This window comes from Oncorhynchus masou, unplaced genomic scaffold, assembly GCF_036934945.1.
Source record: "Oncorhynchus masou masou isolate Uvic2021 unplaced genomic scaffold, UVic_Omas_1.1 unplaced_scaffold_728, whole genome shotgun sequence".
Taxonomy (NCBI): Eukaryota; Metazoa; Chordata; class Actinopteri; order Salmoniformes; family Salmonidae; genus Oncorhynchus; species Oncorhynchus masou.
This window is the reverse complement of record NW_027013731.1, coordinates 358,260-372,915: the sequence shown is the minus strand read 5'-3', so window position 1 is coordinate 372,915 and position 14,656 is coordinate 358,260. Positions and strand designations below refer to the sequence as shown.

Below are 14,656 nucleotides of genomic sequence, written 5' to 3'. Positions count from 1 at the left end.
TATAGGGAATAGATAGTGCAGGCAAATTGTTTAGATACACACATGGGTCCCGTTCCATCTTATTCCCAAAATCTTGACCAGAGCCCCATGGGGTCAGAGTCGAAAGTAGTGCACTACATAGGGAATAGAGTACCATTTAGGAAGCATTATACATAAAGGAACCTCTATTCCCCCCACCTCTCTCCCTTCTGTCTCTTCAGGTTACCCCTGTACTCCTCCCAGTTGTTCTTCTCAGACAGCTCCCCGGATATAAAGTCCTGGAGGTCGGGCCCGTCATCGGACAGCTCCTTCTTGCGGTCCTTCTGTGTCTGGGATGACCTGGCCGCTGTGGTCAGTCCACTGACGGCGTACACCTACACACGGACCGGATATTATCTAGCTACACATGATGCCTCTGCTAAATCAGTAACCCGAGGCCAGCGGCCAAGGAGGATCTGATCAGCTTGTTATGTTAGCATTAGCCATACTTAGTTAGCTAGTATAAACATTGTATAAAACAAAGAGAGACATGTCAGTGATTATCGGTGCAATCTGGTCAAGTGGATGTACTTACATGTTGGTTGCATTTGGGATTCAACCACCGTTGTTTGCTGGAGAAACGACCCGCAATAAAATAACTTTGTTTGACCAAAGCCATGACTTTAACTAACATTTGCTAGCGTCTGTCATTGACAAAACATTTCTCTGGGATCGAGTACTTAGTCCTGGTATTAAAATAAAACTTAGAAAATAATAATTTCGTCCGCTACTTAATGAATCAATTGATCTCGATTCTTTTTATATCCAGATTTATTCTAAATGCGATGTTTTTTTCTTCCCCTGGGGACCAAAGACGTATAATTTATCAATATATCGCAGTATTTTGCATCCATCATCATCATCAATTGTTTAGTTACGTCTGATCAACACGTAGCGACGTGATGGCGTAAGCACGTACGAAGACTACAATTGCGTGCTGACGTCCTTCCTTCGTCCTTTCCTCTACTACCGGCGAGGTAAGAAATGGTGGATAACGTTTCTATCGCTGAAAATCAAACTCCATCTATGTTCCTCGATATCTAAAACGCGTGATTTTTCACCTTTACGAATTTGCTATATGTATATTGACGTTTCGCATTTGTTATTTCCATCCCCAAAACCAGTCGATATACCTATATATAGTTTGTTTTGCCTCCCACCCCTCTATCCTAGGCCGCAGTCGCCCCCCATGCCTGCCTATCCGTCTTTTTAGTAGCCAGGGCAACGTGAATAATGCTCAATGTGTGTAACATAACGTTTGTCTTCTATGTACACGGTCGCATTGTTTCAGACCGTTTTAATTAACATGTGTAGGTTATAAAAGTTGTTTGCGAGGGGGGGCAGTGTTCATGACTCGCTATCCGACTGGTTAGCTGCATGCCTGTCTGTTATAGTTGACTAGTTTTCTAATGCGTAAATTAACGTTTACTACTCTTAAGGGTTTCATTTGGACAGTCAACCGGATGTACCGGATTACGTATTGTATGACATTGTTAACAACGAGTTACCTAAATATGACAGTCGTGTAAACACACACTCATGATGTTGCTAGTTACCTGACGTTAATTAAAGTTAAAAGTCGTCCTAAAATCCCCAGTCCGCTCCGTAACGTTAGTTGTTTAATATAATGTATTGTGATCGTCAACTCCACCTAACTTCACTCTCGTGTCTAACCCCAGAATGAAGACCATTCTCAGTAACCAGACTGTCGATATCCCCGACGGTGGTAAGTTTAACTACCTGAACACTGTTCATTTACTGAACCATCCGACATGTTGATAACCCGTGGAGTCTTATCAATAGACTAATCAAGGAATTGTTTTTTTAACCAGACTAGAGAGTCAAATGTTTACCTACCTTGCCTAGTGAGTTATTGGTTCAGCCCCCAGAAAAAGGACTACACTAACTTAATGCCACTAAGTCACTGTAGTTTGTCTCTGGCTGGCATCCTCAAGAGAAATCACTGGTGCCTGTCTTCATCGATCCAGCATTTTAACCTGACTATAGTTGGGTTTTAATGCCATATATTCTAGTGGCGTGGTTAAGATTGTCTAGCTAGTTACTGGTTCAGTGTGTGTGTGTGTGTGTGTGCCTGACTATAGTTGGGTTTTAATGCCATATTCTAGTGGCGTGGTTAAGATTGTCTAGCTAGTTACTGGTTCAGTGTGTGTGTGCCTGACTATAGTTGGGTTTTAATGCCATATATTCTAGTGGCGTGGTTAAGATTGTCTAGCTAGTTACTGGTTCAGTGTGTGTGTGCCTGACTATAGTTGGGTTTTAATGCCATATATTCTAGTGGTGTGGTTAAGATTGTCTAGCTAGTTACTGGTTCAGTGTGTGTGTGTGTGCCTGACTATAGTTGGGTTTTAATGCCATATATTCTAGTGGCGTGGTTAAGATTGTCTAGCTAGTTACTGGTTCAGTGTGTGTGCCTGACTATAGTTGGGCTTTAATGCCATATATTCTAGTGGCGTGGTTAAGATTGTCTAGCTAGTTACTGGTTCAGTGTGTGTGTGCCTGACTATAGTTGGGTTTTAATGCCATATATTCTAGTGGCGTGGTTAAGATTGTCTAGCCAGTTACTGGTTCAGTGTGTGTGTGTGTCTGACTATAGTTGGGTTTTAATGCCATATGTTCTAGTGGCGTGGTTAAGATTGTCTAGCTAGTTACTGGTTCAGTGTGTGTGCCTGACTATAGTTGGGTTTTAATGCCATATATTCTAGTGGCGTGGTTAAGATTGTCTAGCTAGTTACTGGTTCAGTGTGTGTGTGTGTGCCTGACTATAGTTGGGCTTTAATGCCATTTTATTCTAGTGGCATGGTTAAGATTGTTTAGCCAGTTACTGGTTCTGTGTGTGTGTGCCTGACTATAGTTGGGTTTTAATGCCATATGTTCTAGTGGCGTGGTTAAGATTGTCTAGCTAGTTACTGGTTCAGTGTGTGTGTGCCTGACTATAGTTGGGCTTTAATGCCATATATTCTAGTGGCGTGGTTAAGATTGTCTAGCTAGTTACTGGTTCAGTGTGTGTGTGTGCCTGACTATAGTTGGGTTTTAATGCCATATGTTCTAGTGGCGTGGTTAAGATTGTTTAGCCAGTTACTGGTTCTGTGTGTGTGTGTGTGTGTCTAACCCCTGTTGTCTCTGCCGTGCCCCCCAGTCGAGGTGAGGCTGAAGGGACGGACTGTCATCGTCAAGGGACCCCGGGGGGTTCTCCGCAGGGAGTTCAACCACATCAACCTGGAACTCAGCCTGTTGGGGAAGACGCACAAGAAGGTATGGAGACTCGTCTATAGAAAGTACTTGGCGATGGCTTCATCATGCACTTTAATGCACTGGTACTCATCATGCCCTTTAATGCACTGGTACTCATCATGCCCTTTAATGCACTGGTACTCATCATGCCCTTTAATGCACTGGTACTCATCATGCCATTTAATGCACTGGTACTCATCATGCCCTTTAATGCACTGGTACTCATCGTGCCCTTTAATGCACTGGTACTCATCATGCCCTTTAATGCACTGGTACTCATCATGCCCTTTAATGCACTGGTACTCATCATGCACTTTAATGCACTGGTACTCATCATGCCCTTTAATGCACTGGTACTCATCATGCCATTTAATGCACTGGTACTCATCATGCCCTTTAATGCACTGGTACTCATCATGCCCTTTAATGCACTGGTACTCATCATGCCCTTTAATGCACTGGTACTCATCATGCCCTTTAATGCACTGGTACTCATCATGCCCTTTAATGCACTGGTACTCATCATGCCCTTTAATGCACTGGTACTCATCATGCACTTTAATGCACTGGTACTCATCATGCCCTTTAATGCACTGGTACTCATCATGCCCTTTAATGCACTGGTACTCATCATGCCCTTTAATGCACTGGTACTCATCGTGCCTTTTAATGCACTGGTACTCATCGTGCCCTTTAATGCACTGGTACTCATCGTGCCCTTTAATGCACTGGTACTCATCGTGCCCTTTAATGCACTGGTACTCATCGTGCCCTTTAATGCACTGGTACTCATCGTGCCCTTTAATGCACTGGTACTCATCGTGCCCTTTAATGCACTGGTACTCATCGTGCCCTTTAATGCACTGGTACTCATCGTGCCCTTTAATGCACTGGTACTCATCGTGCCCTTTAATGCACTGGTACTCATCATGCCCTTTAATGCACTGGTACTCATCATGCCCTTTAATGCACTGGTACTCATCATGCCCAGGGCTCTAAAGTAAAATGAAATATTTTGCTGAGCGAACAGGAGTTTTTTTGGGGGGGTTGGTTACTGTGTGACTATGGGGGGGTCTCCAGATAACTGTTGTAATGACGAGGCTTGGCTGTATCGTTGTTTCAGAGAGCGGCTCTAGAGAAACAGATGAGTGTCCCGACGATTCGTTAGCGTCACGGTTGCACCAACACTACAGCAAAAATAAACGTCTTGCTTTGTAAGTCGGGTCAGAAGATGGGACCCTATATGTGGTGGAAAACTTAAGAGACTATTTAATGTGTATATAATATAAATATATCTTTTAAACAACCAGCTGCAGGGGAGATGCTGGGCCGCCCTGTCGCTGGGCCGCCCTGTCGCTGGGCAGGGGAAAGAACTGAGTAAATAGTTCCTTATATAGTGAGAGGTATTAATGCCATCCTGTTGTTTACGACAGGGTAGCCTATTTATTTTTATTTCACCTTTATTTAACCAGGTAGGCTAGTTGAGAGCAAGTTCTCATTTACAACTGCGACCTGGCCAAGATAAAGCATAGCAGTGTGAACAGACAACACAGAGTTACACATGGAGTAAACAATTAACAAGTCAATAACACAGTAGAAAAAAAAGGGGAGTCTACATACAATGTGTGCAAAAGGCATGAGGAGGTAGGCGAATAATTACAATATTGCAGATTAACACTGGAGTGATAAATTAGAGAAATTTAGGAAAAGTAGCTACATTGGGTGAGGCGGGTTGCAGGAGAGTATTTGGAAGCGAGCAAAAATGTTTTTAAAGATATGCAAAGAAAAATATCTTTACAAAAAATATCTAAAACGAAAAAGAGACGATATTTACAGAGAGACGATACGGCAGGACGACTTACTGCTACGCCATCTTGGAACTAGTGGTTAGAGTGTTGGACTAGTAACCGAAAGGTTGCGAGTTCAAACCCCCGAGCTGACAAGGTACAAATCTGTCGTTCTGCCCCTGAACAGGCAGTTAACCCACTGCTCCTAGGCCGTCATTGAAATTAAGAATTTGTTGTTAACTGAATTGCCGAGTTAAATAAAGGTAAAATAAATAAATAATGAGAGGCGTGACGTCAAACACACACATGTCCCTTCACGTTACACAACCCCTGATTCTGCCAGCCACACATTACCTGCTGATTTTAACGTTTTAAATCTTCCTATAGTGAATTTCCATCATGCATTCATAAACCATGTCGTGGGCCGCTCTAAAACTACTGGCGTGTTCACCGTCGCTGACCAGGTCCACCTCATTGGCTGGCTACCGACCTGGTGACTTTGGCTGATCCAATCATGTGGGGACACAGAGGGGAACCTTCTGATCGTTGCTTTTTCTCTCCCTGGAATAAACCGATCTGATGGCGTCTTGAAGCGTTGCTAACTGATAGTTCTGCTGGTAAATCGCAGGTATTTATAAAGCCCCTTCTTTACATCAGGGGTGTGTCTCTGCTCTCTCTTGTGTTCCAGCTGCGCGTGGATAAATGGTGGGGCAACAGGAAGGAGCTGGCCACAGTCAGGACCATCTGCAGTCACGTCCAGAACATGATCAAGGGAGTCACCATGGTGAGTGTTGGCCCTACTGTTGGTTACCATGGTGAGTGTTGGCCCTACTGTTAGTTACCATGGTGAGTGTTGACCTGTCTCTGTTGGCCCTACTGTTAGTTACCATGGTGAGTGTTGACCCTGCTGTTAGTCACAATGGTGAGTGTTGACCTGTCTCTGTTGACCCTACTGTTAGTTACCATGGTGAGTGTTGACCTGTCTCTGTTGACCCTACTGTTAGTTACCATGGTGAGTGTTGACCTGTCTCTGTTGGCCCTACTGTTAGTTACCATGGTGAGTGTTGACCCTGCTGTTAGTCACAATGGTGAGTGTTGACCTGTCTCTGTTGACCCTACTGTTAGTTACCATGGTGAGTGTTGACCTGTCTCTGTTGGCCCTACTGTTAGTTACCATGGTGAGTGTTGACCTGTCTCTGTTGACCCTACTGTTAGTTACCATGGTGAGTGACACTGACACCAGACCAGCTGATAAATACCCTGACTGCTTGTTGCCCCTCTCTCGGGGTTTAACCGCTCTCTCTCTGTTCTAGGACCGCTCTCTCTGTTCTAGGACCGCTCTCTCTCTGTTCTAGGACCGCTCTCTCTCTGTTCTAGGACCCCTCTCTCTCTGTTCTAGGACCCCTCTCTCTCTGTTCTAGGACCCCTCTCTCTCTGTTCTAGGACCCCTCTCTCTCTGTTCTAGGACCCCTCTCTCTCTGTTCTAGGACCCCTCTCTCTCTCTTCTAGGACCCCTCTCTCTCTCTTCTAGGACCCCTCTCTCTCTGTTCTAGGACCCCTCTCTCTCTGTTCTAGGACCCCTCTCTCTCTGTTCTAGGACCCCTCTCTCTGTTCTAGGGACCCCCTCTCTCTCTGTTCTAGGACCCCTCTCTCTCTGTTCTAGGACCCCTCTCTGTTCTAGGACCCCTCTCTCTGTTCTAGGACCCCCTCTCTCTGTTCTAGGACCCTCTCTCTCTGTTCTAGGACCCCCTCTCTCTGTTCTAGGACCCCTCTCTCTCTGTTCTAGGACCCCTCTCTCTCTGTTCTAGGACCCCTCTCTCTGTGTTCTAGGACCCCTCTCTCTCTGTGTTCTAGGACCCCTCTCTCTCTGTTCTAGGGACCCTCTCTCTCTCTGTTCTAGGGACCCTCTCTCTCTCTGTTCTAGGGACCCCTCTCTCTCTGTGTTCTAGGACCCCTCTCTCTCTGTTCTAGGGACCCTCTCTCTCTCTGTTCTAGGGACCCTCTCTCTCTCTGTTCTAGGACCCCTCTCTCTCTGTTCTAGGACCCCTCTCTCTCTGTTCTAGGACCCCTCTCTCTGTTCTAGGGACCCTCTCTCTCTCTGTTCTAGGACCCCTCTCTCTGTGTTCTAGGACCCCTCTCTCTCTGTTCTAGGACCCCTCTCTCTGTTCTAGGACCCCTCTCTCTCTGTTCTAGGACCCCTCTCTCTCTGTTCTAGGACCCCTCTCTCTCTGTTCTAGGACCCCTCTCTCTGTGTTCTAGGACCCCTCTCTCTGTGTTCTAGGACCCCTCTCTCTCTGTTCTAGGACCCCTCTCTCTCTGTTCTAGGACCTCTCTCTCTCTGTTCTAGGACCCCTCTCTCTCTGTTCTAGGGACCCTCTCTCTCTCTGTTCTAGGACCCCTCTGTTCCCTCTCTCTCTCTGTCCTAGGACCCCTCTCTCTCTCGGTGTTTAACCCTCTCTCTCTCTGTGTTTAACCCTCTCTCTCTCGGTGTTTAACCCTCTCTCTCTCGGTGTTTAACCCTCTCTCTCTGTGTTTAACCCTCTCTGTCCTAGGACCCCTCTCTCTCTCTGTCCTAGGACCCCTCTCTCTCGGTGTCCTAGGACCCCTCTCTCTCTCGGTGTTTTAACCCTCTGTCTCCTCTCTCCAGGGTTTCCGCTATAAGATGCGTTCGGTGTACGCCCATTTCCCCATCAACGTTGTGATGCAGGAGAGTGGAGCTCTGGTGGAGATCAGGAACTTCCTGGGGAGAAGTACATCCGTAGGGTCCGCATGAGACAGGGTGAGTCTGGGGGGCAGGGTGAGTCTGGGGGGGGCAGGGTGAGTCTGGGGGGGCAGGGTGAGTCTGGGGGGGCTGGGTGAGTCTGGGGGGGGCTGGGTGAGTCTGGGGGGCTGGGTGAGTCTGGGGGTCTGGGGGGGCGGGTGAGTCTGGGGGGCGCGGGTGAGTCTGGGGGGGGAGTGGAGCTCTGGGGGAGAAGTACATCCGTAGGGTCCGCATGAGACAGGGTGAGTCTGGGGGCGGGGTGAGTCTGGGGGGGTGGCGGGGTGAGTCTGGGGGGGCGGGGTGACAGGGTGAGTCTGGGGGGGGGTGAGTCTGGGGGGGTGGCGGGGTGAGTCTGGGGGCGGGGTGACGGGGTGAGTCTGTGGGGGGGTGAGTCTGGGGGGGTGACAGGGTGAGTCTGTGGGGGGCGGGGTGACAGGGTGAGTCTGGGGGGGGGTGAGTCTCGGGGGGGGGTGACAGGGTGAGTCTGTGGGGGGTCTGGGGGGCGGGGTGACAGGGTGAGTCTGTGGGGGCGGGGGCGGGGTGAGTCTGGGGGGGCAGGGTGAGTCTGGGGGCGGGGTGAGTCTGGGGGGGGGGCAGGGTGACAGGGAAGGGGAAAGGGGGGGGGGTCTTCGGGCGGGACAGGGCCGCCAGTTATTTTTGAACCAGTATTTAACGTACACTTCCCATTGGCCAGTGAAGTGCATATAGACAACGGTAGGCAGGTTTCAGATCATCACACCACTTTGCAATGAGCTGGAGGCACTATGAATAAACGGGCTACTCAATGGTTTGAAACGGTGTTTTTAATTCATCTTTTAAGGTGGTTCTCGTAGTTCTGTAGAGGAATCCTCTGGAACCCTGAAGCATTGACAAGCTCTCACTTCAGGATGTGTGGAGATTTCCAATGCAGAGATGCCTGGCTGACGGCCTCCTCCCTCTGTCTCCTCCCTCTGTCTCCTCCCTCTGTCTCCTCCCTCTGTCTCCTCCCTCTGTCTCCTCCCTCTGTCTCCTCCCTCTGTCTCCTCCCTCTGTCTCCTCCCTCTGTCTCCTCCCTCTGTCTCCTCCCTCTGTCTCCTCCCTCTGTCTCCTCCCTCTGTCTCCTCCCTCTGTCTCCTCCCTCTGTCTCCTCCCTCTGTCTCCTCCCTCTGTCTCCTCCCTCTGTCTCCTCCCTCTGTCTCCTCCCTCTGTCTCCTCCCTCTGTCTCCTCCCTCTGTCTCCTCCCTCTGTCTCCTCCCTCTGTCTCCTCCCTCTGTCTCCTCCCTCTCTGTCTCCTCCCTCTCTGTCTCCTCCCTCTCTGTCTCCTCCCTCTGTCTCCTCCCTCTGTCTCCTCCCTCTGTCTCCTCCCTCTCTGTCTCCTCCCTCTCTGTCTCCTCCCTCTCTGTCTCCTCCCTCTCTGTCTCCTCCTCTCTGTCTCCTCCCTCTCTGTCTCCTCCTCTCTGTCTCCTCCCTCTCTGTCTCCTCCCTCTCTGTCTCCTCCCTCTCTGTCTCCTCCCTCTCTGTCTCCTCCCTCTCCTCCCTCTCTGTCTCCTCCCTCTCTGTCTCCTCCCTCCTGTCTCCTCCCTCCTGTCTCCTCCCTCTGTCTCCTCCCTCTGTCTCCTCCCTCCTGTCTCTTCCCTCCTGTCTCTTCCCTCCTGTCTCTTCCCTCCTGTCTCTTCCCTCCTGTCTCCTCCCTCCTGTCTCCTCCCTCCTGTCTCCTCCCTCTCTGTCTCCTCCCTCTCTGTCTCCTCCCTCTCTGTCTCCCCCCTCACTGTCTCCTCCCTCTCTGTCTCCTCCCTCTCTGTCTCCTCCCTCTCTGTCTCCTCCCTCTCTGTCTCCTCCCTCTCTGTCTCCTCCCTCTGTCTCCTCCCTCCTGTCTCCTCCCTCTCTGTCTCCTCCCTCTCTGTCTCCTCCCTCCTGTCTCCTCCCTCCTGTCTCCTCCCTCTGTCTCCTCCCTCCTGTCTCCTCCCTCCTGTCTCCTCCCTCCTGTCTCTTCCCTCCTGTCTCCTCCCTCTCTGTCTCCTCCCTCTCTGTCTCCTCCCTCTCTGTCTCCTCCCTCTCTGTCTCCTCCCTCTCTGTCTCCTCCCTCTCTGTCTCCTCCCTCCTGATCCCTCCTGTCTCCTCCCTCTGTCTCCTCCCTCTGTCTCCTCCCTCTGTCTCCTCCCTCTGTCTCCTCCCTCTGTCTCCTCCCTCTGTCTCCTCCCTCTGTCTCCTCCCTCTGTCTCCTCCCTCCTGTCTCCTCCCTCCTGTCTCCTCCCTCCTGTCTCTTCCCTCCTGTCTCTTCCCTCCTGTCTCCTCCCTCCTGTCTCCTCCCTCTGTCTCCTCCCTCTGTCTCCTCCCTCTGTCTCCTCCCTCTGTCTCCTCCCTCTGTCTCCTCCCTCTCTGTCTCCTCCCTCTCTGTCTCCTCCCTCCTGTCTCCTCCCTCCTGTCTCGTCCCTCCTGTCTCGTCCCTCCTGTCTCCTCCCTCCTGTCTCGTCCCTCTGTCTCTCTGACTTCCTGTCTCTCCTCTCAGGTGTTTCCTGTGCTGTGTCTGCAGCCCAGAAGGATGAGTTGATTCTGGAGGGGAACGATATTGAGCTGGTGTCTAATTCTGGTGAGGCGACACACATCATCACCCCCCCACACACACACAGTCGTAGTGTTTCCTTCAGACCCTGTGTATTATTACCCAGATACCCCTCTGTTCTCTCTCCCAGTCTGTCCTAGTGTTTCCTCCAGACCCTGTGTATTATTACCCAGATACCCCTCTGTTCTCTCTCCCAGTCTGTCCTAGTGTTTCCTCCAGACCCTGTGTATTATTACCCAGATACCCCTCTGTTCTCTCTCCCAGTCTGATGTCCTAGTGTTTCCTCCAGACCCTGTGTATTATTACCCAGATACCCCTCTGTTCTCTCTCCCAGTCTGTCCTAGTGTTTCCTCCAGACCCTGTGTATTATTACCCAGATACCCCTCTGTTATCTCTCCCAGTCTGTCCTAGTGTTTCCTCCAGACCCTGTGTATTATTACCCAGATACCCCTCTGTTCTCTCTCCCAGTCTGTCCTAGTGTTTCCTCCAGACCCTGTGTATTATTACCCAGATACCCCCTCTGTTCTCTCTCCCAGTCTGTCCTAGTGTTTCCTCCAGATCCTGTGTATTATTACCCAGATACCCCTGTTCTCTCTCCCAGTCTGATGTCCTAGTGTTTCCTCCAGATCCTGTGTATTATTACCCAGATACCCCTCTGTTCTCTCTCCCAGTCTGATGTCCTAGTGTTTCCTCCAGACCCTGTGTATTATTACCCAGATACCCCCTCTGTTCTCTCTCCCAGTCTGTCCTAGTGTTTCCTCCAGATCCTGTGTATTATTACCCAGATACCCCTGTTCTCTCTCCCAGTCTGATGTCCTAGTGTTTCCTCCAGACCCTGTGTATTATTACCCAGATACCCCCTCTGTTCTCTCTCCCAGTCTGATGTCCTAGTGTTTCCTCCAGACCCTGTGTATTATTACCCAGATACCCCCTCTGTTCTCTCTCCCAGTCTGATGTCCTAGTGTTTCCTCCAGACCCTGTGTATTACCCAGATACCCCTCTGTTCTCTCTCCCAGTCTGATGTCCTAGTGTTTCCTCCAGACCCTGTGTATTATTACCCAGATACCCCTCTGTTCTCTCTCCCAGTCTGATGTCCTAGTGTTTCCTCCAGACCCTGTGTATTATTACCCAGATACCCCTCTGTTCTCTCTCCCAGTCTGATGTCCTAGTGTTTCCTCCAGACCCTGTGTATTATTACCCAGAATCCCCCTCTGTTCTCTCTCCCAGTCTGATGTCCTAGTGTTTATCTGTTATGATGCCTCTTCTCCCTCTATTTACCTCTTACAGCATCACCGTGGGATTCTAGAATGTTGTGACTGGGATTCTAGAATGTTGTGACTGGGATTCTAGAATGTTGTGACTGGGATTCTAGATGCTAAGGTGTATAGCCTTTTCTCCTACTATAACCAGACTTGTCAAGTCAGTGGTAGTGATGCTGTCTGTCCCCTCTCTCTCTCTCTCCTAGCTCTAAGTCCTCACTGATTGCGTGTATATATTGACCCCTGTGTGACCCTCCAAGCTGTCGTACCCTGCTCACCACCCCAGCCTCTCTCTCCTCTCTCTCTCTTCCAGCCGCTCTCATCCAGCAAGCCACCACGGTCAAAAACAAGGATATCAGGAAGTTCTTGGACGGAATCTACGTGTCTGAGAAGGGCACGGTGGTCCAGAAAGAGGATTAGAGGTTAGAATCACCCAGAGTCTGTTGATGTCCACACCGTGTCAGTCAATGCATGTTTTGATGCTGCACTTTGAAAAACCTTGTTTTATGCTATAATCTTTCTGACATGCAAGGCTTTGACCAACGTTAGAGAAATGATACGCCTGTAACCTGCGTTATGGGGCTTATTAGAGACCTGAAGTTTGAACTGAACCAGCCCTAAATGCCTCGTGCCCTATTTTTTTTTTTACTCTTAACGGTTGTTCTCTCTCCTTGTTCTCTCTCTACTTCCTCTTGTTCTCTCTCCTTGTTCTCTCTCTACTTCCTCTCGTTCTCTCTCCTTGTTCTCTCTCCTTGTTCTCTCGCTACTTCCTCTTGTTCTCTCTCCTTGTTCTCTCTACTTCCTCTTGTTCTCTCTGTTCACTCTCTACTTCCCCTTGTTCACTCTCCTTGTTCTCTCTCTACTTCCCCTTGTTCTCTCTCCTTGTTCTCTCTCTACTTCCTCTTGTTCTCTCTCTACTTCCTCTTGTTCTCTCTCTACTTCCTCTTGTTCTCTCTCCTTGTTCTCTCTCTACTTCCTCTTGTTCTCTCTCCTTGTTCTCTCTCTACTTCCTCTTGTTCTCTCTCCTTGTTCTCTCGCTACTTCCTCTTGTTCTCTCTGTTCTCTCTACTTCCTCTTGTTCTCTCTGTTCACTCTCTACTTCCTCTTGTTCTCTCTCCTTGTTCTCTCTCTACTTCCCCTTGTTCTCTCTCCTTGTTCTCTCTCTACTTCCTCTTGTTCTCTCTCTACTTCCTCTTGTTCACTCTCCTTGTTCTCTCTCTACTTCCCCTTGTTCTCTCTCCTTGTTCTCTCTCTACTTCCTCTTGTTCTCTCTCTACTTCCTCTTGTTCTCTCTCTACTTCCTCTTGTTCTCTCTCCTTGTTCTCTCTCTACTTCCTCTTGTTCTCTCTCCTTGTTCTCTCTCTACTTCCTCTTGTTCTCTCTCCTTGTTCTCTCTCTACTTCCTCTTGTTCTCTCTCCTTGTTCTCTCTCTACTTCCTCTTGTTCTCTCTCCTTGTTCTCTCTCTACTTCCTCTTGTTCTCTCTCCTTGTTCTCTCTCTACTTCCTCTTGTTCTCTCTCCTTGTTCTCTCTCTACTTCCTCTTGTTCTCTCTCCTTGTTCTCTCTCTACTTCCTCTTGTTCTCTCTGTTCACTCTCTACTTCCTCTTGTTCTCTCTCCTTGTTCTCTCTCTACTTCCCCTTGTTCTCTCTCCTTGTTCTCTCTCTACTTCCTCTTGTTCTCTCTCTACTTCCTCTTGTTCTCTCTCCTTGTTCTCTCTCTACTTCCTCTTGTTCTCTCTCCTTGTTCTCTCTACTTCCTCTTGTTCTCTCTCTACTTCCTCTTGTTCTCTCTCTACTTCCTCTTGTTCTCTCTCCTTGTTCTCTCTCTACTTCCCCTTGTTCTCTCTCCTTGTTCTCTCTCTACTTCCTCTTGTTCTCTCTCCTTGTTCTCTCTCTACTTCCCCTTCTCTCTCCTTGTTCTCTCTCTACTTCCTCTTGTTCTCTCTCTACTTCCTCTTGTTCTCTCTCCTTGTTCTCTCTCTACTTCCCCTTGTTCTCTCTCCTTGTTCTCTCTCTACTTCCTCTTGTTCTCTCTCTACTTCCTCTTGTTCTCTCTCCTTGTTCTCTCTCTACTTCCTCTTGTTCTCTCTCCTTGTTCTCTCTACTTCCTCTTGTTCTCTCTCTACTTCCTCTTGTTCTCTCTCTACTTCCTCTTGTTCTCTCTCCTTGTTCTCTCTCTACTTCCCCTTGTTCTCTCTCCTTGTTCTCTCTCTACTTCCCCTTGTTCTCTCTCCTTGTTCTCTCTACTTCCTCTTGTTCTCTCTCCTTGTTCTCTCTCTACTTCCTCTTGTTCTCTCTCCTTGTTCTCTCTCTACTTCCTCTTGTTCTCTCTCCTTGTTCTCTCTCTACTTCCTCTTGTTCTCTCTCCTTGTTCTCTCTACTTCCCCTTGTTCTCTCTCCTTGTTCTCTCTACTTCCCCTTGTTCTCTCTCCTCGTTCTCTCTACTTCCTCTTGTTCTCTCTCCTTGTTCTCTCTACTTCCTCTTGTTCTCTCTCTACTTCCTCTTGTTCTCTCTCCTTGTTCTCTCTACTTCCTCTTGTTCTCTCTCCTCGTTCTCTCTACTTCCTCTTGTTCTCTCTCCTCGTTCTCTCTCTACTTCCTCTCGTTCTCTCTCCTCGTTCTCTCTCCTCCAGCCGCTCTGATCCAACAAGTCACCACGGTCAAGAAGAACATCAGGAAGTTCCTGGATGGGATCTACGTCAGTGAGAAGAGACCACTGTGGCGGAAACAGACGGACGAATAACTGAATCAGATGCATCTCTGGAACTCACTATTGACCAATAAAATCCCTCCCTTTTTTCCAACGACACCCCACATCCTGTGTTTGTGGTTCCTATTGGCTGGTTCATGTAGTTTATACCAAGCTGGTCATTTTTCTTCTTCCTGTTAGTCAACCCATTTTCGGTGTCGCACCAAACAGATCACATTAAATTACTTATGCTTAGTTCATAACCATGTGGGAATTTACCACATTACGACTGGGAGAAATCCACTTGAAGGGCCCTCCCAACTGGTAATCTACTAGTGGCGCCCTGA

The 14,656-nt window shown here is 48.8% G+C and overlaps 2 protein-coding genes across 2 annotated transcripts in view; one reads left to right on the top strand and one right to left on the bottom strand.

The window, feature by feature from the left end:
* The window catches only part of LOC135537233 (lipoyl synthase, mitochondrial-like), a 15,881-nt gene extending 14,982 nt beyond the window's left edge, over window positions 1–899 (bottom strand). The window contains exons 1-2 of the mRNA XM_064963417.1: window positions 554–899; window positions 178–353 (exon numbers count right to left, since the gene is read on the bottom strand). Of these exons, the coding sequence (XP_064819489.1) occupies window positions 178–353; window positions 554–652 (275 nt within the window). The 5' untranslated portion in view covers window positions 653–899. The remainder of the gene's footprint in view (window positions 1–177; window positions 354–553) is intronic.
* A 21-nt stretch (window positions 900–920) lies between these two features.
* On the top strand, window positions 921–14,429 carry LOC135537234 (large ribosomal subunit protein uL6-like). Its single transcript, XM_064963418.1, has 9 exons — window positions 921–995; window positions 1,698–1,744; window positions 3,176–3,291; window positions 5,746–5,841; window positions 7,705–7,807; window positions 8,019–8,060; window positions 10,307–10,387; window positions 11,933–12,041; window positions 14,254–14,429. The coding sequence occupies exons 2-8, from the start codon at window positions 1,699–1,701 to the stop codon at window positions 12,037–12,039; spliced, it is 591 nt and encodes a 196-aa protein (XP_064819490.1). The 5' UTR covers window positions 921–995; window position 1,698; the 3' UTR covers window positions 12,040–12,041; window positions 14,254–14,429.
* The last annotated feature ends 227 nt before the right edge of the window (window positions 14,430–14,656 follow it).

Coding starts and splice junctions, on each gene's coding strand:
- LOC135537234 (XM_064963418.1), top strand. CDS start 1,699: ATGAAGACCATTCTCAGTAACCAGACTGTCGATATCCCCGACGGTG. Junction 8,061..10,306: donor TAGGGTCCGCATGAGACAGG/GTGAGTCTGGGG, acceptor CTCTCCTCTCAG/GTGTTTCCTGTGCTGTGTCT. Junction 10,388..11,932: donor TGAGCTGGTGTCTAATTCTG/GTGAGGCGACAC, acceptor TCTCTCTTCCAG/CCGCTCTCATCCAGCAAGCC.